Source organism: Crocodylus porosus, unplaced genomic scaffold (assembly GCF_001723895.1).
Source record: "Crocodylus porosus isolate Cpor-Errol unplaced genomic scaffold, CroPor_comp1, whole genome shotgun sequence".
Classification (NCBI taxonomy): domain Eukaryota; kingdom Metazoa; phylum Chordata; order Crocodylia; family Crocodylidae; genus Crocodylus; species Crocodylus porosus.
The window spans coordinates 19,855,997-19,883,130 of record NW_017728911.1 but is presented as its reverse complement, the minus strand read 5'-3'; the positions used below and the strand labels follow the sequence as shown (position 1 = coordinate 19,883,130).

At 41.8% G+C, this 27,134-nt stretch overlaps 1 protein-coding gene across 2 annotated transcripts in view; it reads right to left on the bottom strand.

Moving 5' to 3' along the window:
• Nucleotides 1-1,105: 1,105 nt before the first annotated feature.
• Nucleotides 1,106-27,134, bottom strand: part of GNB5 (G protein subunit beta 5) — a 35,782-nt gene continuing 9,753 nt past the window's right edge. For both annotated transcript variants that reach the window (XM_019533567.1, XM_019533566.1), the window contains 10 exons: nucleotides 23,152-23,288; nucleotides 21,328-21,369; nucleotides 19,832-19,908; nucleotides 17,948-18,080; nucleotides 13,214-13,357; nucleotides 6,828-6,919; nucleotides 6,659-6,707; nucleotides 3,918-4,014; nucleotides 2,445-2,611; nucleotides 1,106-2,003 (listed from right to left, as the gene is read on the bottom strand). In XM_019533567.1, coding sequence (XP_019389112.1) covers nucleotides 1,992-2,003; nucleotides 2,445-2,611; nucleotides 3,918-4,014; nucleotides 6,659-6,707; nucleotides 6,828-6,919; nucleotides 13,214-13,357; nucleotides 17,948-18,080; nucleotides 19,832-19,908; nucleotides 21,328-21,369; nucleotides 23,152-23,288 — 950 coding nt within the window. In that variant the 3' untranslated portion in view covers nucleotides 1,106-1,991. The remainder of the gene's footprint in view (nucleotides 2,004-2,444; nucleotides 2,612-3,917; nucleotides 4,015-6,658; nucleotides 6,708-6,827; nucleotides 6,920-13,213; nucleotides 13,358-17,947; nucleotides 18,081-19,831; nucleotides 19,909-21,327; nucleotides 21,370-23,151; nucleotides 23,289-27,134) is intronic.

Below are 27,134 nucleotides of genomic sequence, written 5' to 3'. Positions count from 1 at the left end.
TGCGAAGCTGGGATCCCCTCTCCCTTCTGCCTTACACAGACACCTCAGCATTAGCTCGCAGACCACATGCTGGCTACAGTCCGTGCTGTGGGAGACCAGACAAAGGAGACAGGACAGTGTCCGCTTAGGGCTTTTTGTATCTAATCAACAGGTAGCTGGTAATGTCCCTCTGTCCCTTCAATGAAAAAAGTTGTTTAGGAAGAGCTTGAACTAATGGAAAGCAGCTTTTTGTTTTCTTAATCAGCTGATAAACACTGAGTTAGGGGTGATAAACACTGTGTTATCAACTGCCTGCTGAGCTGCTCAAGGGGAGTAGGGGAACCCCTACCTAATTAGAGCCTTTTGCCGGGCCTGGCCATACCCCCTCAGCTCAGCGCTGTCGAAGGGAAGGGCTGATCTAACATCCCCTCCCACTCCCCACTTTTAGCCTGAGCCACTTCAGGCATGTGTCTGCATTTCTGGGATGTCTATGCGGTTACAAACCAGTTTAGCTTAGCCAGGTTAGACTATCCTGCAAAGATTCAGGCTTAGGCTTTTTGAATGTCTGTCCCTAGCCCATATGTCCCTGCTTTACCAGAACAAATGCTTCTTACAGAGCACTGAATTAATATGGGCACAGCCTTACCGTTTCATTTTACATAACTTCTGCAGGCATGTGAAGGGTAGTGTTCAGTACTGTGATGAGTGGTTTGTCTGATCTGAGGCCACCACAACCACAGCACATGTAGGCAGGAATGGCACCAAACAGTTTCCCCAAAGAGTCAGTTTTGCTCATTCTCCATGCAGGGGTGCTCCTACAGTCAACCTATAATCAATCACCATTAGCTTTGATAGAAGCTTTATCAGGATAGGTTGTAGAGGTAGGCTCAGAGGATCCAATTCTCTTTTACACTGTGGCCACATTCCACTGCTTTGGTATCACAAAGAAGCCTAACAGTGGGAAAAGATTAAAAGCCACTTTATACTACTAAAGTAGTATAAAATGGCTTAAACAGTTAAGAATCAGGGTCACAGAATGGCAATGACTGACTTGGAAAAGATTAAATTATCTTTATAATTAGTGCTTAGCATGTAACACCTCTCCAATTAACAGAAAATTCACTCACCAGGTGATACAATTAAAAATTTCTAAGAAACTACTAGTTAAAATATTACTTCATGATTATGTAAATCATGATTATATCCATTTTCTTTGTAGCTTATCATCTTTATGCATACATTTATGTTCTTTACATTCAGATCACAGAGATGAAATAGTCAATTCTATTTAAAAAGACAGTAGAAAAAAACTGGGTTTGAAAGGAATCTGTTTTTTAAATACAAAAAATACCTTTATATGACAACTACTATCATCATTAGTCTGTTTGCTCCCCTAATTATTAACACTCTTGAGTCATCTATAACTCCAACATAAAAGTAAACTATTAGAGCTGCTTTCTCTTTCTAACTTTTAACATCAAAATTCAATGCACTACTGTGGAATGTTTCAAAAGTCTTATACTCTACCCCAATAAAATTGGTAATTTTTCTCCCAAAGTTACTTTAAAAAGGAATCCAATTCATGCAAATAATAAATACATTATGTGCACTGAAATACTAAATTCTATCATACAGATAACTTTAGAGAAAAAGTCTGTTTTTAGAATTATCTAAACTATTGCTAGTAAAAGAAGGTAGTCTCAAAAACAGAATTAAAAACATTTTATTTTACCACAAGTTAATGCTTGCTATGTGTTGAAGCAGATTACACTGTTTACCCTAGTTGTGTTTTTTTGTGTTTTCAATAACATTTGATAATGTAACAAATTATTTAATTAATACTTGGCTATCAAGTTGTATGTTGTTTTTTTTTCCTGCAACTCACGAATGATTCATGGAAACTCCAATAGAAATGCTAAATGTTAGTAAAGAACATTTCACATTTGCAGATTGAGATTTCCTTGTAGTTTAAGGTATGAATCTTCATTTGCATTTGAACATAGCATCACAAATTAAGCCCAGATCTGTAGAAAAGAAAAAGAAATAAGGAATTATATTTAAGTAATATACTATTTAAAAATTAATTACCTTAATAGTATTCTGTAAAAATACTTTTTATTTCAAAATCCTAGCTATAAAACAAGAAAGTCAAATTTTGTAATAGGTAAAGAGTATTAATAGTAAAGAGTTATGAGTGGATGATTTTTAGATGATAACGTGATAATTTCCTTGTGTTTAAATATTTAGCAATAAAGTTATACTACCACTTGCTTTAAAATGGAAATATATTGCTGACTTAGAGAAAATATTGTTTAAGCCTTATCTAATGTTTGCAAAGGTGCAGCTATGATATTGGCCTTCAGTTTTCTTGGAATATTTGGTTTTATTTCCTGTCTCCCTGGACATTCTGTAAAGTCAATTTACTTGTGGAAATCTCCATATTTTAGAAGAAAAATCCTCCTTACTCTTAGAGTGTGATCCCATGATCCTGAGCAGAATGCAGTCCCATCAGGTGAAACTCGTAAGGTACTAACTCGATTTTCATGTCCGAACAGAATGGATACACGAGACCCTTTCAGAACATCCCATACGTTTATAGTGTAGTCATTGTAACCAGCAAATAGCAGACGACCTACAAAGAGAATAGCATTTATATGAAGTGATGATTTAGACGGCTTAGGAGTGTTGGTTGTAGCTGTGTTGGTCAAAGGACACAGGCACACAAGGGCCTTTGGGTAAGTGTGGTATCTTTTATTAGACCAGCTAAATAATTGGAAAGAATGTTCTTTGCAAGCTTTTAAGCACAAACACCCTTCTAGATGGCTAACACTTCTTGGCTGAAGCAAAGACCTGGTATAAGACATTTGTGGCAGAGTGAGGGATCACTCAGGTCTCCTACTGGCTCATATATAAGGCTATCTTCACTCCAATTCTAGGTGCATGATTTATTTCTACACAAGGCTGAATGCATTTCTTCTAAATTTCCAATGATTAACCTATACATTCCAAAGTGGCTTGATCTAAACTGGCACTGAAAGTTACATCTTGCTTTTATTAAAAGCCTGTATCTTTTCAACTGCTAAAATGAGATTAATTCAAGTAGAATTATAGGCTGAAGGTCTATACGTATATAATTAATATAAGTAAAATATTTTGCTCATACTTCAGATTAAGAATGCATTATAAAATTGTTTATTAAAGGGGTTAACCTTTGATTAAATGATGCTCTAATAAATGGTTAATAAATTCATATATTGAGTTAAACAGTTCAGTATCTTATTTATAACTACCCGTTGCTCCTGACATTCTTTTAACTTTCCTAATAGTTCATTACTAGTTTGTAACTTAGTTATAACACCTATATCAGGGGGAGGCAAATTTTTTTGGCCGGAGTGCTGAAAAAACCACAATGTCTACCTTGGAAGGTGCTAGAGTGTCGACATGCCAGAGCCCAGAGCAGCTGTTTGCAGCCTCCCAGCTGCAGCTGGCCCACGGAGCTCGGGCCTGCAGCCTCCCAGCCGCCTGCTGGGAGCAGCCTGGGCTCGTGGCTGGCAGCAGCTGCTTAAAGCCTGGGCTGGCTGTGGTGTGCCGAGCAAAATGGCCTTGTGTACCACCCTCGGCACACATGCCGGGGGTTGCTGACCCCTGATCTATATGTTAGCTTGTAACATAACATCTATAACTCGTATTTACCTTTTATGAACTATTTATAGATATTTCCTTAACTAACGTCTTGTTGTAACAATGTCTCATTGCATTTGAGGTGGTTTTAACTTTAACACATTCTTTTATAAAGAAAGAAATGACTACAGTAGGTGGATATTTTCCCTGTTTTAATTTACTTTGTAATAATCAACATTTTATCATATCAAATGGAACAAGGATTATGTTACAATCCAAGTTGCATCCCATGTCAACCCCCAAAATTCAAGTCTCACCACTGAGAGAGAAGTCCACACTAGAAGCGCCGAAAATGATGCTCTCTTTGGAATAAATTGCTACTTCTCTATCTGCACGAAGGTCATATAAACGACACTAGAATTAAAGCAAACACAACACCTATGCATCACTAAGGACTAGACTCAATTACTCATTTTCTCTGTGCAAAGCATGAACAGGAAGGGAAAAGAAATCCCAACTTGATGGCCACCATGTGCAATAGCTACAATGCTTCTGCTACTTCAGTCCATGGCCAGCAGTAGTATTTGGGTCCCTCAAACAGGCTGTTTACATCTATGGATTTTAATGGTGAACTAAATGACCTATCCTAAACTGAGCAAGCCCCTGAACCCTCCCAAATCAGTGATGCATGATCCCGAAGAAAGAAGTTACAGGTTCCTGGATTCCAAAAATCCACATGAAGTTCTCATGGTCTGTGTGCCTTCCCACTGTAGTTCGGTATGTTTTTTGCAGTTCAGTAGGTTTTTACGGGATCTTCTAGCACTGCAGGACAGATACCCTCTGAGGACTATTAGAAAGTGACATTCCATTTGATAAAAATCCCTAAGGCTTTGAAATTTGTTTGCACTTGCATGGAGGAAAAAAAAAAAGAGCTCCCAAATCTTTTCATTAAAAAAGAAGGCACACACCCAGACTTTCTCCTACAACAGGTGACAGCCCTGTAGCAGGGGAACTTATATAAGATATGGGAGACTCCAGTTCAAGTTCTGACTAGGATGGTTTAGTCAGAGATAATCCTCCCTTGAGCAGGGGGCTGGACTAGATGACCTTGTGGAGGTACCTTTCAGCCCAACTTTCCTATGATCCTGTATGTCCCTACGTCTGCCTGTGAAAGGCTGCTGCCATTAACTCGTGGCGAGGGGCTTGCCTGAGACTGTTCCACTTCATATAAATAAATATTCCATGGGCACAGAAAGAGAGACCAACTCTATCGTCATTGTGGTTAGTCACGTGGGAAGTGGGAAACGCATGTTCTCATCCCTGCTCTGAATCAGACAGAGTAGGAAGTAACCACTAGGTTATTTTGAGGTGTACCTCTTTCAACAAATTGGCATTACTGTATTGCTGAACTTGTTTAATATGGAAAATTCTATATTCAGACCAAACTTTCAGCAGTCTGAAGTAAAAACCTCATCAGCTCTGAAATCATGTGCAATTTGGAAACTGCATTTTAACAAAAATACTGGCTTAACATGTTAGGTTTAAACAAACAGTGACTAGTTTAGTGTGTTAATATTAAGTCACAGGAATGAAAAACTTCTGATATTAAAGCCTGTGCATAATGGAGAAACTGTATTGTGCACAGACCTTTTATAAACTGCAGGGTATCCTGGAGTCAAGGTTTCCTGCTGCTGTGAGCTAATGAGTAATTCTGTCATAATATCCTGACTAATGAGTCAGCTTTACTTCAGATAAGGACAACTACTGGGAACATATGCTTATGACACCCAGGACTCTCATTCCTGCAGCATCCTAAAACATTCTGTTCATGTTCCTGTATTGTTCTTAAGATTTTCCAAAAGTTATCTCATTTAAAAAATAGAAATGTAAGAAGAATTGAACTGCTCCTCCTCTACCCCTAACATGAAAGACAGAATTTTCTGTTCCATTCTGAGGAGATTCACATATAGTTACAAAGAAAAACCCATCAAATGGGTTGCCCAGTTGCCCACAGGCTGTGGTACTTCTGAAAAATGAGCATCTCCTCATATGAATAATAATGTTTCAAATTTCTCTATTCAATGGTGTCAACATCTCAGATGCTCACAGTAGAACATCCCAACCAACCTTCTAAGATGTCCCATCCTCTCGTCTAGATACAATCATTTATAATAGAGGCTTCTGGCATCTAAAAATGGCCCGCCTTTCTTAAGAAGAAGCACTGAAGATCTTATCCCAAACCCACTGCTTTGGTGCAGTCCCAAAATGTGCTACGTTATTCAAGCCTGCTAAGAAGATTCTGCACCAGATCCAGGTTGCAATACAATATTTGAATAAATGGCAAATTTTGACACATTCCTCCCCTTTTCAAAATGATAGGTTTCAGTTCAGTTGTGCAATGTCTACCCCATGGCTGCCAGCCACCCATACCCAGAGCACTGACTGCAGCACTGGGGTCTTACTAGATAATTATATTTTCCTGTAGCATGCTAAGACATGCCACATTCTCCCCTAACAGCTTGCTCAGGAATGAGATTTTTAAGCCTAGATATCCATAGAATCATAGAAAATTAGGGTTGGAAGGGACTTCAGGAAGTCATCTAGTCCAACCTCCAGCTCAAAGCAGGACCACGAGATCACCTAGTCTGGCCTCTCCTATAAGAAAGATTTTAATCTGCTGTTTCTTGTACTGAGCCCAACAGCTTCAGTGTGGAGAATATGTAGTCCAGAATATATTTTAATGGTGTGATGTCAAGCTGTAATTTCATACACACCTTTTCTGAAGCCACAAGTAAAATTGCAGGGTTTGTTTTCTCTTGGCTGTTTGTGCAAATCTCATTTTTGTCAACAGGCATGCCTGTTTCAAGGTGGGAACTCGCCTCTCCATGTATTTTCTTTTTAATGCACTGCTTTTATTTCTTTCTGAAAGAATTCCCTATAGTCATACAATAGTATGATGCCTTGGGCCCAGTTTAGTCCCTGTGAATTTGGCTCCTTACTCTTAAGATTTCTGACTAGAGAAATAACAATTGTGAGTGAATTTGCTGAATGAACGTACTGTGGCATCATCTGAACCAGAGGCAAAAGCATCTCCACTTGGGTAGTACCTGTGTGGAGAAAAAATATAGTATGTTATGGTATTCAGATAAGGTTGAATTTAAAAATTAAATTAATATAGAGCTTCACATGAAAACAATGTCAATGTACTTTGCCAGGAATACACTGACCTGACACTGTTGATGTCAGATTCATGGGTTTCAAAGGACTGGATACACTGACCAGATCGCATGTCCCAAACCATTGCTTTCTTGTCACACCCCTAAAAACAAAAAATTCATTTTGATTATATACATACCACTACTAGGTCTTGCACTAAAATTTCCCCCCGCATGTGGCCAAAGCACCCACTGAGTCCCAACCAACTCTTAGCACTTGGAACATCACAGCTCCTAGTAGGATAAACTCTAGCAAAGAAGCTCCAGATTTTGAGAGGATTATATTCAGAAAACAAAAAAATTGAAGAGGCAAACCTTACAGCCAGCACCACTCACTGCTTGTTTTGCACATGTGTTTGAGTAAAGGGAGATGCCGGTACTTTGGTTCACATCACAATTCAATGATAGTATTAAATACTCCTACAGGAGCTGAGCCACTGTCCCTTTGAGATTTTCTCCTTAGGTATCTGACAGATACAAATGAAGTGAAATTATACAGAAGAACCTCGCAGATGTTTTCTGGACTAAAAAATGTAACCAAATCTATATAACATTCTCCTTGAGTGTCTATAAAAGGAGCTGTCAGACCATTACAGGCAACAAAACTAAGCTTTAATTAAAATTGCTTTGCATATCTTTTTTCAGCCTTTGTCCCATTTATGTCCTTCCTTTTTTCCCCGCAGGAAACATCCTCTTATTGTGAACACCAGTTAAATAGAAAGGGTTTAAGGCTTACTCATTACACTGCACTGCAGAGTGGGCTTCCCTTCTCTTACAGGGGCAGCACTGATGGGTTGAGCATCGTGCAGGGAGACAGATTTCTATCAAGTGCTAAGCTTGGCTTTAGTGCCGAGCAGCCTTTTGCAAGACACGTGGGTTCACATTCTCAAAAGGGGCTTCTGATTTTGGGTGCCAAGTGTTAGAAACCTCTGGGGTCTAACATTCTGATTTGTGAGTTCCCACAGCTCCATTCAGTGTCAGAGGGAGCTGCAGGTACTCCCCATCATGAAAAACCAAGCCACAAATATTTTCATAACATAGGCCCTAAAACCAAGGCAACCAGAACTGAAAGGACTGCACAACACGATGATTAAATCCTCGGTGGCCACTGTAGACCAGTACTCATTTTGGTGCTGCCAACAGGGCAGATGCAGTAAAATAGCAGGAGGTATAAGTAAATTATTTTGTAGACCCAGCCTAGGGGTGTCAATGCAGGCTGCCACCATTTCATCAAACACTAAAAACCACTTCGTGGTGCTCTGCTGTCCTAATGCCGTTTCCATAGTCACATTCTGTGATATGCAGTGAGTCACTAAAGTTGTCTGACTCATTCATCACTTAACATGTTCAATATAAAAAATTAATATTTGCCATTTAAAGTTTTATAGTGCACTGTAAATACACTAAGCTAGAAAATGAAACAATTGCATCAGCTCCACTTTTCCAGGTTTAACCCTCTTTATGGCTCTTATTTGATTAACTGCAGTTTGGTATTAAACATAGCAGTGACAGAAAGAGAGCATGAAGAATTTTTCAACTTGCTTTGAGATCATCCTTTGAAAATGTATTTAATGTTTTATTTTTATTGTCACATTTCTTTGTCCTTTAAGTCTTTAAGATGCTTTAGGAGGCCGAAATTTGAAGGTGGTTTTGTGGGAAGAAGCTATTTTTCTAACTTGGTTGAATATTGCAAGGAGATGCAACATACCTTCACAACTTCCACTGAAAATACCTAATCCCTCCTTAGAGTACCCAGCACTTCACAGGATCAGGCCCACAACCATCTCATGGGAAAGTACTGGACTGGGAATCTCATTCCTGCCACTAACCTGCTGTGTGTGACCTGTCACCTCACCTCTCTCTATCCCAGTTTTTGTCTCTCGTTATTTAGATTCCAAGCACTTCAGAGCAGAGACCATTTTTGTGTGTGTGTGTGCATGCATGTGTGCACATGAATGCATATATGCACACAAATATACATAAATGTATATTTGTGTGCATATAAACAATTTATATGCAGTTCCTAGTATAATAAGGTTTAATCCAAGTTGGGGGTCTCCAAGTACTTTTTAATATTAATAATGAAAATGAAAATTTTTAATATCAGTGTCAAGTAACTTGCCCCCCAGATTTTCTTTTAGGGGGTGGGGAAGGCAGCGATTACTATGAAAATTGGGACATGATAAAAAAGGGGGCAGTAACTAGTCTACATGCTAGCCAAGGGAGGCACTTGCCTTTCTCTTCAGGTCTCTGCAGCCACCAGAGGAACATGGTGAACACGTTGCAGGCTAAGCCTGCTGCTATTCATGCTTAGCTAGTGCATTCCTCCTCAGTAGACTGTTGCATATGCATTATTTATTTTTAAAGGAGACATAATTGCTGGCTAAACTAAAGTCTCCTCGTGATCCAGCTCCCTCTCTCAAATCTCTTGTGCAATTAAAATATATATATTTTTTACTTATGATATCATTATTTAAAAAAAGAAACATTCCTCCTTTTACTGAAGTACCAACTACTGTCTCTTCTTCCAAGATATGGAAATAGATTGGAAAGTGAGTCAGTGCATTAGTTTCCAAAGCCCAACCATTATCCTGTGCCCAGTGCTGCATTCTTTGGATGCTCATCACTCCTATGGGACTTTGAGGTGCACAGTGGCGTACCGACGGAGGGTGGTAGGGGGCCGTGGCCCCCAGGTATTGGCTGGAGAGCCTCCCACATTTGCTGTGTGGCCCACCCACCTGCTTGGCAGGTTGTAGACTTATTCTGCTGTTCTGGCGGGAAATTCTACCCGCAGCTGGTGTGCTGTGCTGGCAATTCCCCCATGGACGTGCCCTGGGCCAGGAGGTGGGGCCCTGCACAGGCTGATTTGCCTCAGCCTTGCACACTGCTTGGACTATCACGGGGGCGCAAATGGAGGCATTGGCTCCTGGGCACCGGGGACCCTTGGTACTCCACTGCAAGGTGCACAATACTCAGTCTGGCACTTGAAGCATGAAGTTCTTGACAGGACAGTATGGTGATTTATCCATGTGGAAGAAGGATCTTTAAGAAAAACTGTCCAATGTGCTCCAAATAAGGCAAGAAATTTATTGTCATGGCATTCAGAGGGAGTTAAGTACTGACTGCACGCTCAGCGCTCAGGCCTGAGCTGTTTTGAAGACAGGCTTGGCATAGTTCTGAGGGAGCTGCAAAAGTGATATGAAGGCCTTGCCACTCAAAATTTAGGTATAAATTTGACCCTCTTATTTAGGGATTTGATTTTTAGCTAGACAGTTAAAATTGGTGCAAAGCAGGTGTGGGAACAGCTCTACTTGTGTAATCTCATTTACCAGATTCACAGGAATAGCCCAAATTTATGTGGCTTCTGTATGTGTGCATTCGCTCTTATATGATGATGCTTTTTATACCAAAAATTCATTATATCCAAGGCAAATTCGCTCTTATGTGATTGATGTGGTGGAAGCCTGCAGTCAGCTACTTTGTGTGGTACGTTGTGGGAGTAACAAGCACCAAAATATAGTTTCCTGTGTGGATCTGTGCTCCTTGCTCATTGTCTGTGACACGTGTTTCTGTAGTTGCCATCCCCATTATGACAGTGCCCTGTGCTTGTGTGTACTGTCTGCTGTTGGTGACTACCACAATTGTCTTATAAAAGTGGTAGAAATGGGTCTGGAGGTCAGTGCAGTCTAGGACTTGGAACATATCCTTATTTGTTACATTGTAAAGTGGTTTCCCTTTACGCGAATTTGAGTTTTGTTCCGTTTTCCAGGAACACATGTACAGCATAAAGCGAGGGAAACCTGTATAAATTAATCACACATGCTAAGAGGCTGTAGCTATATCAGAATCAAATTAGGGTTGGCCAAGTCTTCACTGAGAGGTTAACTTGAATTTTTTTTTGGTTTTTGCTTTGGTTTTTTTTTTAACCCTTGGGCTATTTCCTTTGAGTTAACCTTACTCAGGAAGAGCAGCCACATCCACACCAGCACTGCACACTCCTGCATGGCACAAGGTATATAATATGATGATATATAATATAATATGATATAAGGGGCATATCCCAAAATTCTCTGCACTGCAGTAAAGGGAAATGCTCTATGATTCTTTCCCAATGAACTGTGGGGGGAACATGTCTATCCTTTTTGAGTACAAGAGGAGAATTGTGGGAAAACACTGGGGCACTACAAGCACTCAGGTGGAGTTAGGCTCCATCCATCCTACTGAGTCTTGTTAGCGGCTGATGAGTTGAGCTACCTGAGCATTAGCTTACACCCCCTAGCAGGCCAGCCAACTTGAGTTAATTGTCATGTTCACTGTAGACAGACCCCTGTAGTCACTCTTGATACATTCAGAGTCCCCCCCGGCAGTATCACGGGTGCCCACATGAAACAGCAGCATGGAATAGTAGTCAGAAGGCCAGATGAACCTCAGTAATCCCTCCATGACATCTCAAATCTGGGCTCCAGGCAACCAGCAGACTTCCCGAGACAACAAGTCAGGTTGGCAGATGTTTCCCTCTGCCCCCACAGAAGGGAGTTGCCAACCAGCACCAGCCATTGCTGCTTCTTGGTGACAGTCATCTTGATCCTTCCTACTTTGGTAAGGCCTGGCCTGTCTTCCACCACCAATGGAACGTGCTTCTTTCCTCCCTCTCTGCTGCTAGGACTGCATATCTGTTCTCTAGATGAATGACTGCAGATGACAGCGAAGATCTCTGCTTGGTGCTAGAAGTCACAAGCCCCCAGCTTCCACCCTCTTGGGTGTCCATGTCCTCTCTTTTCTCTAGTGCTGTGTCTCTAGTGCTGTGTCTCCCTCCACAGTCCTGGAGGTCTCCTCCAGCACAGAATCGATGATTGCCTTTGGAGCCTCACCACCTCCTCCTGTAGTTCTGTTGCCTGCCAGGAGGCACACATAGTGTGTGCTGCCATTACAGTCCTGTCACCTCTGGGCCAAGGTAAGAAGCAGGCAAGCCTGCTGTACCCTTGGTGCTGCTGGGGGCAGAGAGCACTGAGGATTTGGCCCTACACCTTGTAATAAATACTGCTTTAACTTGTGCAGTGGCTAACACGGCCCCCAAAGCTTCTGGGAAGGAGTTTAGCAAGAAGTGATACAGGCTAGGGCCGCGTGAAGCTTCAGTTGCTGATTCAATTTGGCAGAGATTCAGCCTGATTTGGCAGCTGAATCTCCAAATCAAATCAGGAGACCCTTTAATCTCTCCAAATTGAATCGGAACCCTCCGAATCAATTTGGAGAGAATTGATGATTCGGACATGGACACAGCTTTATATGTTTTTTCTACATACCTTAAGGTACCAGGCGGCTCATGAATGCTGAGATGGTGGGGCAGATGGAGTGTCCCACAGGAGCGTTGGGGGTGGTGGTTCCCAGCGTGCTTGGCGGCAGACCTGAAAGTGGATCAGAAGCACTTCCGGTCCACTTCCGGGTCTGCTGCAGAGCATGTGGTGTACCCCCCACCTCCCCCTGGCTCAGCGACTGGCGCCTCCTGGGTCTGGAGGAGCGGCTGGGGTCTCCCATGGCCATTCACTGAGCTAGGGGGTGTGGGGAGGGTCTCCTACATGCTCGGCAATGGACCTGGAAGTGGACCAGAAGTATGCCATGCTCCATTTCCGGGTCTACTGCCAAGCAGGTGGGGGGCCTCCCTGCGCTCCTGTGGGATGCTTCATCCACCCCACCATCTCAGCATTCACGAGCCTCACCTGGTACCTTGAGGTATGTAACAAAAACATTTAAAGCTGTGTCTATGGACAAATCATTGATTCTCTCAATCAGAATCAAATTTTCAGTTTCGTATTCAGCTGAAGCGAATCAGGACAGTGATCCAAATCAACGAATCAAATCACTGTCCCCCAAATTGGGCCATATCTGAATCGAATACAACCCACTTTGCACTCCCCTAATACAGGCATCATACATACTGACCAAGAAGGCGAACTGAGCACTCTCTTACATGCACCCAGCAGGAACTGAGTGAATAGAGAAGGAAGGATCCAAGTGCAAAAGGATGTTGCAGTGTAATAGAATTTGAGGTAAGAATGTAATAATTAATCAAGGAAAGGCCTCAATCACCTTCTAAAAGGTGCACCTTCACCACATGCACTTTTACTCGTCTTTTCTTATCTCTGTGGATGCTTTTGATCATGTGCTACATCAATTCATGTAGGGTGGTACTTGCAAATTAAGCAGAGCCACAGTCAGTGTGATGGGTTGGGTCTGGTCCCATAGTAAGAGAATTAATTTGATCCAGCCTGAAAATGTGCCAGCAATTTATCTATTACCAGGTTTAACAAGATCATGAATCTCTCTTTTTATTATGTATCCTTCCTTTTCCCTTTCCTCATTCATTGGTTTTCTATCACAAAATAAAATATCTCACTTACCCCAGAAACAAATGTATTTCCTGTTTCAGAAGGAGCCAGATCCAGACATAAAACATCTGCCCCATGCCCATGAAAACTCTGCAGAAGCTGTCCACTCTCAACATCCCAAAGGGCACAAGTCCCATCTCCACTTGCTGTCAGGATCTACAGAAAGGGAGAAAAAGACCAACAATAAAAAATACATAAAAGTTGTTACCAGTTTCTTTGGGTACTTGACCAACTCACACACACACAACTGGAAATTTTTAATGTGTAGCAAATATCAGTCAGAAAATCCAGGTGGATCTAAGCATGATTTTCCTGAAAGGAAAATGACAAAGTGGAAAAGAGCTCAAGAATACTGAGACTGATCAACATCAAATGTACAGTCACTTAATAAAGGCTTAATTCTGTTCTCAGATGTCTGAGAAGCTGACCTCAGTCCATGATCTGCTGACATTTCTATAACTCAAGAAAGCACACGGCACCAGATTCATCACCAGATGTCTGCCCTGTTCAAGTTTATAAAGCTGGAATCTGAAAAAAGGGTTAAAAGGAGAGTTGGTGGACTCAGATACGCTTAACTTCTTCCTACCAGTATTTGTGCTGTATGAAACAGCCAGACCTAGAGCCAATGGATGTGGAATTGTTTGTGTGCATCAGCATGTTTAGACAATTGTCTGGCAAATCCATCACCCCTACATTGTCCTGGACTTTGAATGCATCATTAACATGGGAATGGATGAGTAATGACCAATCATTGCTAATAGCTTCTCTTATTTGCTTACTAAAGGGGTGGATAATTATTTGGGTAGAGGGCCACTTAGGGAGATACAGTGAGCTGTTGTGGGAGGGTGGGATTTGGCCATCCTGCACTGCTCTGCAGCCATGCTGTACTATGGCTATCTGTGCATGTCCATGTTGGAGTGGAAGCAGCAGGGGCTGGGTCATGGGTATATGCTCCATGCCCTCCCCCACCAGCTTGGACCAGTCACGATCTGTCATGCACAGAGCAGTTTTTGACTCTGCTCTGGCCTTGGCCCCAAACTATCACCACCCTGTGATCTTGGCCCTGCTTCCAGATGCCACTCCCCACCCACCCTGGGCCCCATCCCACCTGCCTGGCTAAGAATGCCCTGCCCATGGGGGTTCGGGGTTGGTCCCTATGGAGACCCTAACTCACCCACTCTGTACTAGTGCCCCCAGTGGTGGGGGTGGGGCTGACCAGCCAGGGTGTCCACAGTGGGGCCAGGGCCGGTGACAGTGGCGACACTGGCAGCAACAGCCAGAAGGAGTCACTGCTAGAGAAGCAGAGTCTAGCCATTGCGCTGCCCCAGGCCTGCTGTGTGCCTGGGGCCAGTGGGACCAGCTGCATGTGCCACAGCTCAGGTAGCCCCCCAAGCCTGGTCCAGGCAGGGCTAAGGGTCCTGCTTCAGGTCGGATAAAATCCCTTGGTGGGCCAGATCCGGCCTGCAGGCCATATTTTGCCCACCCCTGGCTTACTGTCTCTGTTGCAAACACATGTGATTGTGGCTTGTTACCATGTTCAAGTCCTGATGGTTCTCAAGCACTCAGAATTGGCCTGTGGCACTCAGTGGCTGTTATGCAACCATGCTGCACATTGAAATGTTGTCTAATATTTTAGTTTAGTACATAGAATGAGAAACCACAGTGCTTGTGTCTTAATTGCAGAGGTGGCTTGCTATATGCAAGCTTTAGAAGAAACATGGGTGAATTTCTGCATGTTCTGTTTGTACACAGATTATTTTTATGGTAGAAACTCAAATCCAGTAACATTTTCCATACACTGAGGTTGGCAAAATAGCAGGAATCATAACAGACTGTGCTGCATGTGTACATTGTGTGTAGAGATATGGTAATATTTTGAGATCATAGGTGGAGACTAGAGTCCTAAATTAGCTATAACCCAGTGTTTAGGTTCAGGATGTTAGATCTTGGAAGATGTATAGGTGTAGTGCAAGATGTTGAGATTTCTACCTGGTAGGATATCTGTATCTTCCCATTCTGATACACAAACAAGCATCCAAGAAGATGACACAGGAAAGAGCAGCCGGTAGAGTATTTAAGGAGTTACCCACCTTGAGCTCTGGAACGCAATATATTTTATGAAGTCTGTGGTTCGATTGGAAATATTATGAGCTCAAATCCAAACACTCCTATACAAAGTTAAAACAGGACTAAAAAATTTAACTTGGTTCTAGTTGTTGTTACATTATTTGGAAACACTGGTTCAAAGGTCTTCATCTGCCACCTTGTGGCAGCATTTAGCATAGTCAGCATGTTAATAGGTTTGAGGGCAAAGCACATATGACCTTCCTCCTTTAACAAACGTGCTCACTCCAGTAATACCAAATCAGGTCTGAAATACATGGGTATTTGGAGGGCTACTGATGAGTCTAACTTACTCTGTCGTATTGTACAACATATCAGAAACAATGTATTGTCACTGATATAAGCCTTTTGCCCTGTGGTTGGGCAAGAAAACAGAAGTCAACAGCTCTCTAATTCAATCCCCAGTTCAGCCATTGGGTTCTGTTTGGCTTCTGCAGATAAAATACTTTAGGATCTTCAAGTGAAAGTATCATTATTGTTATTAATTATGGGTATTTCTGGCTTGGCGTGTGGCAACCAGGCTTTCCTGCTGCTATGCAGCAAAAGACAGAGAGTAAAGGCAGAGAGAGCACCTAGTTATGTGAGGTTTTGTCTATTCCCTGCAAAGTGAATCACCAATTGCTGATAACAGGCAGGAAAAAGCCTTTAAATTACATTGGGTTTAGCCTGTGGTTGGGAGTAAGTCTAATGTTGACGTGAACTAGGAAGAAAACTGCTCCTCTGTACATACAAACACTTAATGTTCCCTAATGCTTAAACAAAAGGTAGTGGAGGGAAATCCTCTGTGCTGTTTATGGCACATATTTTATCCTGTAGCCTCATTATAGTCCTGGTTAATTACATTATAAGAAACTTGATCCCAAGGCCATTTCACAAGCTATGGAGATAAAACATGTTTTTCTACAGCCCTTTATCAAGCAGCGGCATCCTGAAGGAGGACTGGACTGCTGGTTTATTTTTGCTTTTCTAATCTCACTCTTCATTTCACCAGACTACCTTAATCCATTACCCTCAGGACTATAAAATACCACTCTAGGCAATATCTTTGTGTAGCAAGACTGTAAGCCCCTTGGGACAGGGACCGTGTATTCCTGTACGTAGAAAGGCCCTAAACCCACTATTAATGCTGCACAAAGGAGAAATAATATTATACCAGTCTGCATGATAGCTATACAATTTTCTTTATGAGAATGCAAGTTCCTTCCCGGTATTGTTACTTCTTCATTAAGCACAGAGAATAATTAAACCCTATAAAAATAAAAAGCATCAGTTCACATAAGTATATCCAGGAAAGCAAAAAGCTGGTTCTGTATTTCACAAATAACATTTCATCCAAGTTAGACTTCATGTTTTGCCCTGCCTTAATTATACTGGCCTCCTGCATTTTAAGACCACAATTAAGCACTCTGGAGCACTGTGGGTAGATCCTTGACTTCCTTCTGTTTCCATGGCAACAGACTTGAATCAGCATCTCAGATTCATTACTGAAACCACAGAATAGCAAATAACTGCTTACTCTTGGGTATCTCATGTCTTGAAATAGAAGCAATCATACCTGATATTCCCTTAGTAAGAGCTGTAAATATCTTAAGAGAAGGAAAGTAAAATATGCCTCTCTATCCAGCTTCCACCATGGAAATACCTTCTACTCCATTTATTTTGCTGCAGTCTAATGTGTAGAATATCAATTAAAATTCTAAAAACAGACTGGGGTTGAGGATTATCTTGGTTCTTTCATTGCTCCTAGGTTTTCACATTCTTGTAGATGTAGGATATTTTAGATGTTTATATATTACAGATACAGGATCCTTTGTGGTTAATGCAGCAGGCTGGCATGAAGAAGACTGGGACGGTATTTCTTGTTTTCCCTCTCCTATATTTTTTCCATAGATTCCCCATATACCCTTGGGCAAATCCTACAAATCTCTATGCCCTTCAGTTCCCCATCTCTAAAATGAGGATAATGGTACTTCCTTTCACCTACCCCTTTGTCTTTCATTCTGGAGCGGAGACTGACTGACTCCAGACACGTGGCCATATGACACCCAAGACAATGGGGCCCTGATCTGGGGCCTCAATTACATAATAGATCAATTAGTACAATAGCAAAGCAGGCTAAGAATACAGAATAAATGGGACAAAAATGGTTCCAAGCAGCTGGAACCTAGTCCTCATTGAATCAGGTTGTGAGGGTGATGGCGTTTTAACACAGTTAGATTTCCTATGTTACTCTTCTATTTCACCTCATAAAAGCCCAAGCTGGCACAGACCCCCGCAATGGAAAGTGCACAGAATACCAGTGCAGTAACCTTTCCCTCCCATCAACAAGTCTCCAAATGACCAGGCAGTGCTACTGCCAATGACAGCTAGATCAACGAGTTCAGCAGATCCTCCTTGTTATAGCCTCTGCCAGTGAAAGCACCTATGAAGTTTCCAGCTGAGTCAGAAGCTGCCTCTTAAAGAAGGGGTATCTCCCCTGTGCAGAACAGGATATCCCTCCTGAGGCACACAGACCCTTGCTGGTACAGGGAGGAGTGACCTGCATCTCCTTATGCTGACAAAGGTAAGTGAAGCTCATAGCTGTGCATTATACCCAAGTAACGTGCAAGTGAATGCGTTTACCTGCATGTCTGAGTTAGTGAAGCTGCAGGCAGACAGGTAATTTGTGTGCATTGCAACCGATTTCTTCTTTGCAGCCATATTTTCATTTTTGTCAAATGTCAGTGGATACACAGAGCACTTATTGTCCAGGCCACTATGGCAAAGAAAAGACACAGAGAACACCCATAAATCACTAACAATAATAAATATGGGATGATAAGCAAACAAAAGACTTAAATGTCCTAAAAATTCTTCAGTGTCAAAAACCCATACAAGTATAGATTTCCATTGTATAACAGCATCTGGGATTCCCCTCGCCAAGGGAATCCTCACCTGTTTTTTATCACAATTTTAAGGTAATGATGCTATTTAAAAGACACGGTTAAAGACATTTACAGAATGAAAAAAAAGAAATCAAACAAATCCTAAGTTGCCTGGAGACAGATGCTTTAAATGAGTGGTGTTCAACCAATCTGGCTCCACAGGTCAAATGAGCAGTGTGGGGCCAGTTTGCAGGTTGGATCCTGCATAGGGTCAGTCTGCAGGTGTGATCTGTTGTGTTGGCATTATTCCATGCACCAGATGTGGCCACAGTGTCTGGAAACATGATGGTGGGGGAGTGGTGGTAGAGGAGCAATAGTAGTGTTAATTGTTGTGGCTCTGGAAGCAATTAACACTGCTACTGCTCCCCTGCAGCCAAATTTCCAGACCCACAGGGAGCCCATTGGGTTGGATGATAAAGCTTTGCAAACCAGACCTGGATGGGAGGCAAGAGGTTGAGCACCACTGCTCTAAATGATTGCATGTGCTACAGAGCATTCTTTGGAGTAAGTATTTAACACCTGAAGTTCTACAATCTACTGATGGGAAAACAGCAGTAACAGTTTCTTTGTGTACTAAGTTGGCACATAAAACTTAGTACAGCATTGAGGTCCTATGTCCCCTAGATGTGCACATGTTGTCCAATTCCCTTTGACAGCCACAAATACAAGCCAAGGGCAATAAGTGATCCTAAGTCACTAGAAGACTGATTTCTACAATGTATAACACAACGGGACTCTGATCTTGGATTTCAATGTAAGAATACATACTGAAAAGAATTCATGAAGATAGCTGCTTCATACGAATAAAGTCATGAGGTAATCAAAGGATGCATAATGGACTATATCAAACCTGCGTTTGATCCAACAAAACCCAATCCACCGGACAGTGAAAGCAACAGAAAGATGCTCATTGGATCCCAGGGGTGCTGGAAGAGGCCCTGTTTTGGGTTCAATTTTCCTCTCCTGCTGACGCACATCAGAAGTGCCTCCACTGAAGTCAATGGAGTTATGTGAGCGTGAACCAGTATGGAAACAATCAGGCTCACTGGATATTTCTTAGCTGTCTACAACATCCCAGTGATCTTACTGTCAGCATCTGTAAAGTTGTGAACCAACTCCAGTGATGCACAGACAATATCACATATGCAGATTTTTTTTTAATTAACCTTCAGTTTAATTTTGGATTGTTGTTCCCCTCCTCCCCAACTCCCAACAGAACAATTAAGCAACACACCCCTTCCCACAGTTTCCAAGATGTGTCTGAAAGGAAAAAGGTACATTTTGAAATCTTGTTGCATCTCCACTAGCTACATGTCCTTGGAACTATGGTGCATCGCTTCCATGACACACTGTGCAGCGATACCTGAGGTAGCAGTATAGTGCTTCACATAGACAAATAAGCCTGGGTATGAAGCAGGGTGTACTAGCTCAGGTGAGGTGCTGCTCTAATACAGATACACTGCAAGTACCTGAGGTAGCCCTATTATGGGTATCTCTGCATGGAATTATATTGCACCTCACAGACATACTCAGTTACACAGAACGATCCACCAGGTTCAAAGCTGCAAGAGTTTATCCTTACCCACAAGCAATGGCACATCCAGATGGGGCATATGCACACGCCATCACCCATGTACATGGCATTGTCACCGCATGCTCCTGAAATACAACATGTCCCTTATATCTCAAGCATCAACTCCTTTTTTTTTTTACTACATTGCTAATTTGTGTTAAAACAATGATAATGAGGCTGAAACTGCTTAAGTGCCCTTAGGAGTACTCATTGGATTGAAATAAATATAGGAAACAGAGCTGATACATTTTTCTCTTTAAACTAAACACCAAAGAGCTGATCTTTACTTCAAAAGGACCCTTTATTATCCTCAAATCAAAAGGCTTTAGAAGAACAAAATTCAAGTGAAATACATCAAGTCATATATTTCCCTAGGCTAATCTGCAAATGCAGAGTTAATCAAATTCATGCTTTATTGCAATTTGCTCACAAACAACTGTGCAAGGCTTATTGTACCTGCAAGAATGCAATAAAGCTTCCCATTCTGGGCTCCCAATGCAGCATGACAATGCTTGTTTTTACTACCCATAGCCTCCACTAAGGTTATGTAGATCTGAGATGCAGTAGAAGGGGCCAAGGAGGAGTTGCAGGGGCATGTGGGGCCCATTAGAGGTTGGGGCATCTGGGGGTAAAATGGCTAAAGCAGCCAGGGGCAAGCACCAAGACTACACTTCTCCAGCTCTACTCTGCACTCAGGTCATAAACAGAAAAATAACACGGTCAAAGGCCAGCCAGGGAGCAGAATGCTGGAAATCCTCATGTCCAAGTACTTAAGCACCCTGCTGATGAGTACCACAGCTCTGGCACATTGAGGAGGACAGAGTGGGAAGTGTTCCTGTCCCACCTCACAAAACCATGCAATGCAGCCAAAATTTGGCTTTGCATATAGAAACTACATTGGTAGATGTATTGCCAGTAGGTCCAAGGAAGTAATTATTCCCCTCTATTCTGCACTGGTGAGGCCACATCTGGACTTCTGTATTCAGTTTTGGGCACACCACTACAGAAAGGATGTGGACAAATTGGAGAGAGTTCAGTGGAGGGCAACAAAAGTGGTTCAGGGGCACGTGACTTATGAGGACAAGCTGAGGGAACTGGGCTTATTTAGTCTAGAGAATAAAAGACAGAGATTTAATAGCAGCCTTCAACTGCCTGAAGGGGGGGGGGTTCAAAAGAGATTGGAGCTAGACTGTTCTTGTGGTGAGAAGACAGAACAAGGAGCAATGGTCTCAAGTTTCAGCAAGGGAAGTTTAGGTTAGATATTAGGCAGTAATTTCTCACTAGGAGGGTAGTAAAACACTGGAACAGGTACCCAGAGAAGTGGTGGAATCTCAATCCTTGGAGGTTTTTAAGACCTGGATAGACAAAGCTCTGGCTGGGATGACTTAGTTGGGGCTGGTCCTGCTTTGAGCAGGGGGTTGGACTAGATGACCTCCTGACGTCCCTTCCAACCCTAATTTTCTATGCTTCAATGAAACTACAGACTTGATTTGAACTTTTCTTACCTTATTGGTAGTAAAGGAATCCCACACGATCACCTTCCCATCCTAAATTAAAAGGCAGACAGAGAGAAACCAAGAGTATTTTAAGTCCCACATTACAGAGATTTGTGCAAACACTTGCTGTTAACTTCTGCACCACCTTCACATCATTGCCGCTGGCTGCAATGCTCTTTGCTCCAAATTAGTGACACCACTGAATTCAGCTTGGTATTTCTCTAATTGCAAGATAATTACACAATTCTTTTCATGTTGATGAGTAAATGGTGTCTAAAAGGTTTATATAGAGAAACACACCCCATGTACCAGTGTGCTCAGGAAAAACAGCCTTAAAAGATCTTCCCTTAGCCTTGCTAAGGGAATGGACACAGCTCTCCTTAACACTAACCATGGAGGTCAGATCTTCTCAGGAAACAGTAACCTTTACTTTATTTCTCTCCTGAGTTTACCTAGCCTAGGCCATAATTATTACCTGCCAAGGCACAGCTGCATCTCTTCCTCACATCCCTCTGTTTATCCATTTTCCCCTTCCTAGTCCTCTCCTCTCTTCTTCCTAGTTCTAACTCTAATTGAACCATCAGCCACCCATTTAAGATATCTATAAATAGCAATCATGAACACATAGCCAGTAGTGCACTATATAATCATACTGTGTCTTTGCCTATTATCTTTAGCTTATATACATAATATTCTTCATCTTTCCTGCATGGTAGAAGCAAATTGTTTATTTGCTGTACCTGGGTTTATCACAAAATAAATGTTTAATACAATACAAAATGAGTATGAACTAAGTGGTTTAAAACAGAACACAGATCTTAATTACCTGTAAGAGAAATAGCAGAAATCCCAGAATGACTCACAGTTCAAAGAATTACTGAGGGTTTTTTTCAGAACACATATTTTAAGGTGAATTAGAGCCTCTCTTGCTTTCAATTGTACACACTAATAATCTACCACTTTAAAATAGCATATTAAACTTTCAGTCTTTAATCTCCTTGCAGAGATCACTATGAACACAGCCAATTAGCAGTAACTCTGACAGCAACTTGTAATATAAATACTTAATTCTAAATATTAGGCACTACACTGTGAACACCAACTGATTTCCTATAGGCCAACATACACAGGTCAGATGCAAGAAGCTGCCAATATACTGGTAACAAATTCCAGTCACTACGATTCTAGGTTGACTATGAACCAGCAACCTAAAAGTAAAGGATGTTTATCTTATTATGTCTCACTTAGACCAGTTTTGTGATAGGAAATAGCTCTTGAACAGACAGAACAACCAATTCTCCAAATGCCCCAACATTTGTAATAGTTGTAGCAAGCTGAGTTAAATTTTAAGGTCAGATCAAATGCAAGGACAACTCAAGGAATTTCATGGTTCCAGGTGGCACAGGACTTTTCTAGGGGGAAAAAAATCAGCACTTTTCATTTCTCCCTATCCAAATTCTTTTTCTATATGCTAATGCAAATAGTAAGCATGAGATGCTGCAGACCAGTATGTGTAAATGATATGAAATCTTACTATAAAATTGCATATCTAATGTGCTAAAGGACCCTTGAAAATTCTGCACAAAAGGGGGTCAAGAGGTTTTTAGAGTATAGTACTACCCCCATCAAGTGTAGTGATGATGCTCAACAGAATTCTGTTCTTTATTTATTAGTCTGGTTTGTGCTTAACAAATATGTTGCCATGCGAATGCCTTAATTATGAAAGACTTAGATTAACCATACATTTTATTTCCATTTACTGTTCTCTACTATAGCTGTCAGAACTGCACAACACCCACCAGTGACTGAAAAGCTCCTAACACATTTCCTTACCTGGGAAGAGCTCACAATTCTTCTTTTGTCTTTGCACCAATCCATGCAGAGGACTTTGTTACCATGGCCCTTCAGAGTCCGCCTGGTCTTCATCACAAACTGACCCAGTGCCTCCACACGTTCTGCCACCTGATGAACTGCAAAGAATTAACCATCAGTTACTCCCAAATATTCAATGCATATTAACTCCTGATCCTGCAAACACTTATGCCACAAGTAGCTTTAGTCACAGAATTCCAAGAAGCACATTGCGGTGAGCAGTCAGTCCTGTACATGTCTGCTAGATCAGATCTTGAGATCATCTGAAGGAAATCAAATCATCGTGTGTATATACCACAGATACAGCATTCTTTGCCTAAAACAATTCTTAGAAACAGAAGAAATGCCTGAGGGAATCCTGCCTATCTGCCATTGGAGTTTTGTGTTTCTATTTAACCTATAAAAAATCACCTATATTAATTTGGACTTAATTTTTGTCAAAATTTTAGTAAAAAATTGAAAAACTGCATGGAACATCATTAGATTTTGAAGATCTAACTTCCTTGTCTGCAATGATTATGGCACTGTCATTTTCAAAAAGTAGAGATGATGTTTTTGGTTTGAGAATATAAACACATTATATTAAGCCAAAATGTTACTACATCAAATCAAGCACAGTATTTATTAAGGGGGCTTGATAGCTCTTTATTCACGTTAGTACTGCTGATACCCTTACTCAGCTCCTTTCATGCCAGTGGGGTTAGTCCCAAATCTGCTCTCCTTGCATGAACAGCCAGGCACTCAGTTCTAAGCACCTGGGGTAACCTAGCCTGAGTTAGAGCTCGCCCAGAGAAAAGCTACTCTCCAATATTTGTGTCCTCAGTTATAGCACTTGTGTGTCTAAGGAGCTATCCCATCACTCCTTTCACTGAGAAGCGCTACGATTTTTCCCCATCCAGCTGTCTCCAACTGCAGAACTTGCTCTTATGATTTCTTCTGATGGATGGTGACTGGAGGATCAGAGGACTGGAAAAGACTTCAAAAGTTTGCTATCTCCTACACAGAAGGGGGATTCTTTGTTTGTAAACCAGCCCAGGCAGATGCTTATCCACCTTTTCCTGAAACCTCTAACGAAGAGTCTACAACTTCCCTCAACATCCAAGTGATTTTTGGGTTGATTACAGGCTGAATTAAACTAAGCCCAGTGATGTCTGCACCTAAAGCATTTCCAAACCCAAATCAGACGTTTTTGTGCATGGACAGTACAGAGATTTGTACTTAAAACAGACCGAAGGGCCCAGGCTAATTCTGCAGTTAAAACAAACCTACCAAAGCTAACGGATCTACTGATACAAGCACGTCTATTTATTAGTGGTTCCCTCAATTTCAAGGGGCTGTTCATGAAGGTGAAGCAAATTTAGCTTTGAATTTATTTACAGATAACATTTTTAAGTATGGTTCTTTGGGGCATCTTTCAATTTCCACGCATTTTTATTTTTTAAACCAATGTCTTTAAAGACTATGGTGACTTGAGTAGGACCATGCTCTGTAACTACTGACTGTAAGTACAGGACCATTCATATGCATTAAGGTTAGCATTGAAGTCAGTGGTACTATATGGAGTTAGTCCAGCTGAGGATCTGGCTGAACCTACCAAGGTCCCAGGGTAGCAGTAGTTGAAAACCTTGTTGGCATATCTCACTGAATCTAGGCATATCAAACTCAGATCTAACCTAAGCAAGTCTCAGCTATACCTACCCTTTGTTGAGCTGATGCTTGAAACAGTTTAGACAGAGCCAGGTAAGCTACTGTCTTATTGGACAGTAGAGGATGTTGCCACCACGCGGAGTATGGTGGGGGAAAAGGCAACTAGAAAAGGGATGAGCATCATAACTCTACTGTGATGAGTGCTGGATTCTAGCCAGACAGAGCATTTGATCTGCCTACAGCTTTCCCACCACAGGTCTGTGTGCTAGGTGCTGGAAGGATATAACCTTGGTTGAGCTGAGTGGCTGAACTGTTTGGGTAACAGAACAACAACAATAACAATAATAATTCACTTTTCTATATAGCTTTTCAGCAATAGGTCTTAAAACACTTTACAAATGAGGTCAGGGTCCTTATCCTCATTTTAAAGATGAAGAAACTTAAATTACAGGAAGAGAAAGTGATGTCTTCCAGCAGGGCAAGGTATAGAACCCCAATCTCACAAACCCCAATCCATGTCTAATGATATGAACTTGCATCCTTGTAAAGGATCTCACTGCGCTGCACCTGAATACACTGGAATCACAGCATGGTCTCCTTTCTAAAAAGGGATGATTCAAAGCAGTTTGCGTTCATTCTCAGGGGCCCATAGGAAAGCCCTTCAGATAGAACAGAAACTAGCTCTCATTGTATATAAGTTTATTTTATCAGCTACTGTTTATAAAAATAAGACTAGGTTTATAACACTGGAACAATAACTGTGGAAAAGCACATGAATGTGAAATCCACTAACAATCACTATGCTGGAGCCAGGGCTGTCTGTGGGACTTGAGGGAGGAGGAGAGGGGGAGAAGCAGTAGTTATGGCAGAAAGCTTGTTTATTCTGTGAGAGGCTAAGCAGGGACCTGCTGCTTCTTTCAAACCATAGCGGAGGGCTCTGCACAGAAGGCTGCAAAGGGGGTGAACTGGAGACTGGACCTCTAAAAGCTCTAGCTCATCTAACATGCAGCATGGGTACAAGGTAGCTGCTCCTCAAGGCAGAAGGTAGAGCTATGGGAGAAGAGAGCCTCAGCAGCAGCCCCAGGACCTGTTCTGTTTAATTCTCAAAATTAAAAAGAAAAAAGAAGTCCTAACCCAGAGAAGTGCTGATGTATTTCAGCCGAGTACACCTGCAGGGAACCCTTGCAGGTGGTCCATGGCAGCAGGTATGAGGATATAGCTGCTAATAATTACCTACAGGAGGCAAAGCCTGATCTAAACCTGGGGTCACTTAACTCTCATGGAGTGTTGGATTGGGCTTTTAGCGCAAGTGGCAAAGCTTACACTTGGGAGCAGGAGATTCTGGGTCCTATTCCTGTGGTTGCACTGGATAGCTACAACTGGCATTGAAAAAAGGTAGTTAACTCAGTACCTCACAGGAACAAGCCCTAAAACAGAGTCTACATTATTAATTTACACAGCTCTTGACCTCTGCTTCCCAAAACTCACAGCTAAAATGACTGCCCTTTTGAAAGCAACTCTGAAAATACCCGTGTGCTAAAAAGGGCAGTTCCAGCTGCGGGTGGGGCATCCTTACCACATCTGAGATGACTCCTTGGCTCAGGGTCAGGCGAGCAATTTCTGCCCCTCTAAGTCTGAGATGGATGTCTAATGGATTAGCTTTGCAATAATTATCCTTCAAAAACATCAGCCTTATAACTGTGCCAAAATAATGCTTTTAGCTACAAATGTTGCCCCCTCCAGGGACATACCTCCTATAGTAAGGGAACAATATCACTGTCCGTTATTCCTGACAACTTGTCCATTATAAAATGATCTTTAGTAAGGGTTAAAAGCAGACCAGTCTTCTCAAAAAGTACTGACGAAGCCAAATAAGGACAAACTATGTTTTCCACCTATCATGGGAACTGAAACCTATCAAATGATCCGTTCACACGAGAAAAAAAAATCCAATGAGAAAACAAGCACTGGGACCAGTAACAGCAACATGAAAAGCAGACTGATAGTCTTGTATCCAGACCATATCAGAAAAGTGCCCCCGTCCCCCCCCCTTTTTTTTTTATAGCCTAAGCAGTTGCATCTATCAGTGCAACCTAGATTTGGCAGATGCCTACCCCAAAACAAAACTCAGCAGCCTCCTACAAGTTTCATAATCGAAGTATAATTCTGAAGTGTTCCCAGCACATGCAACAATGTATTGTAGGATCAGTCCCATAATCTGCAACCCTTACCCAGGCAAGTAGCTCCTCTGTACTCAACAAGGCACCAGTAAAGGTTGCAGACTTGGGCCTAGAGCA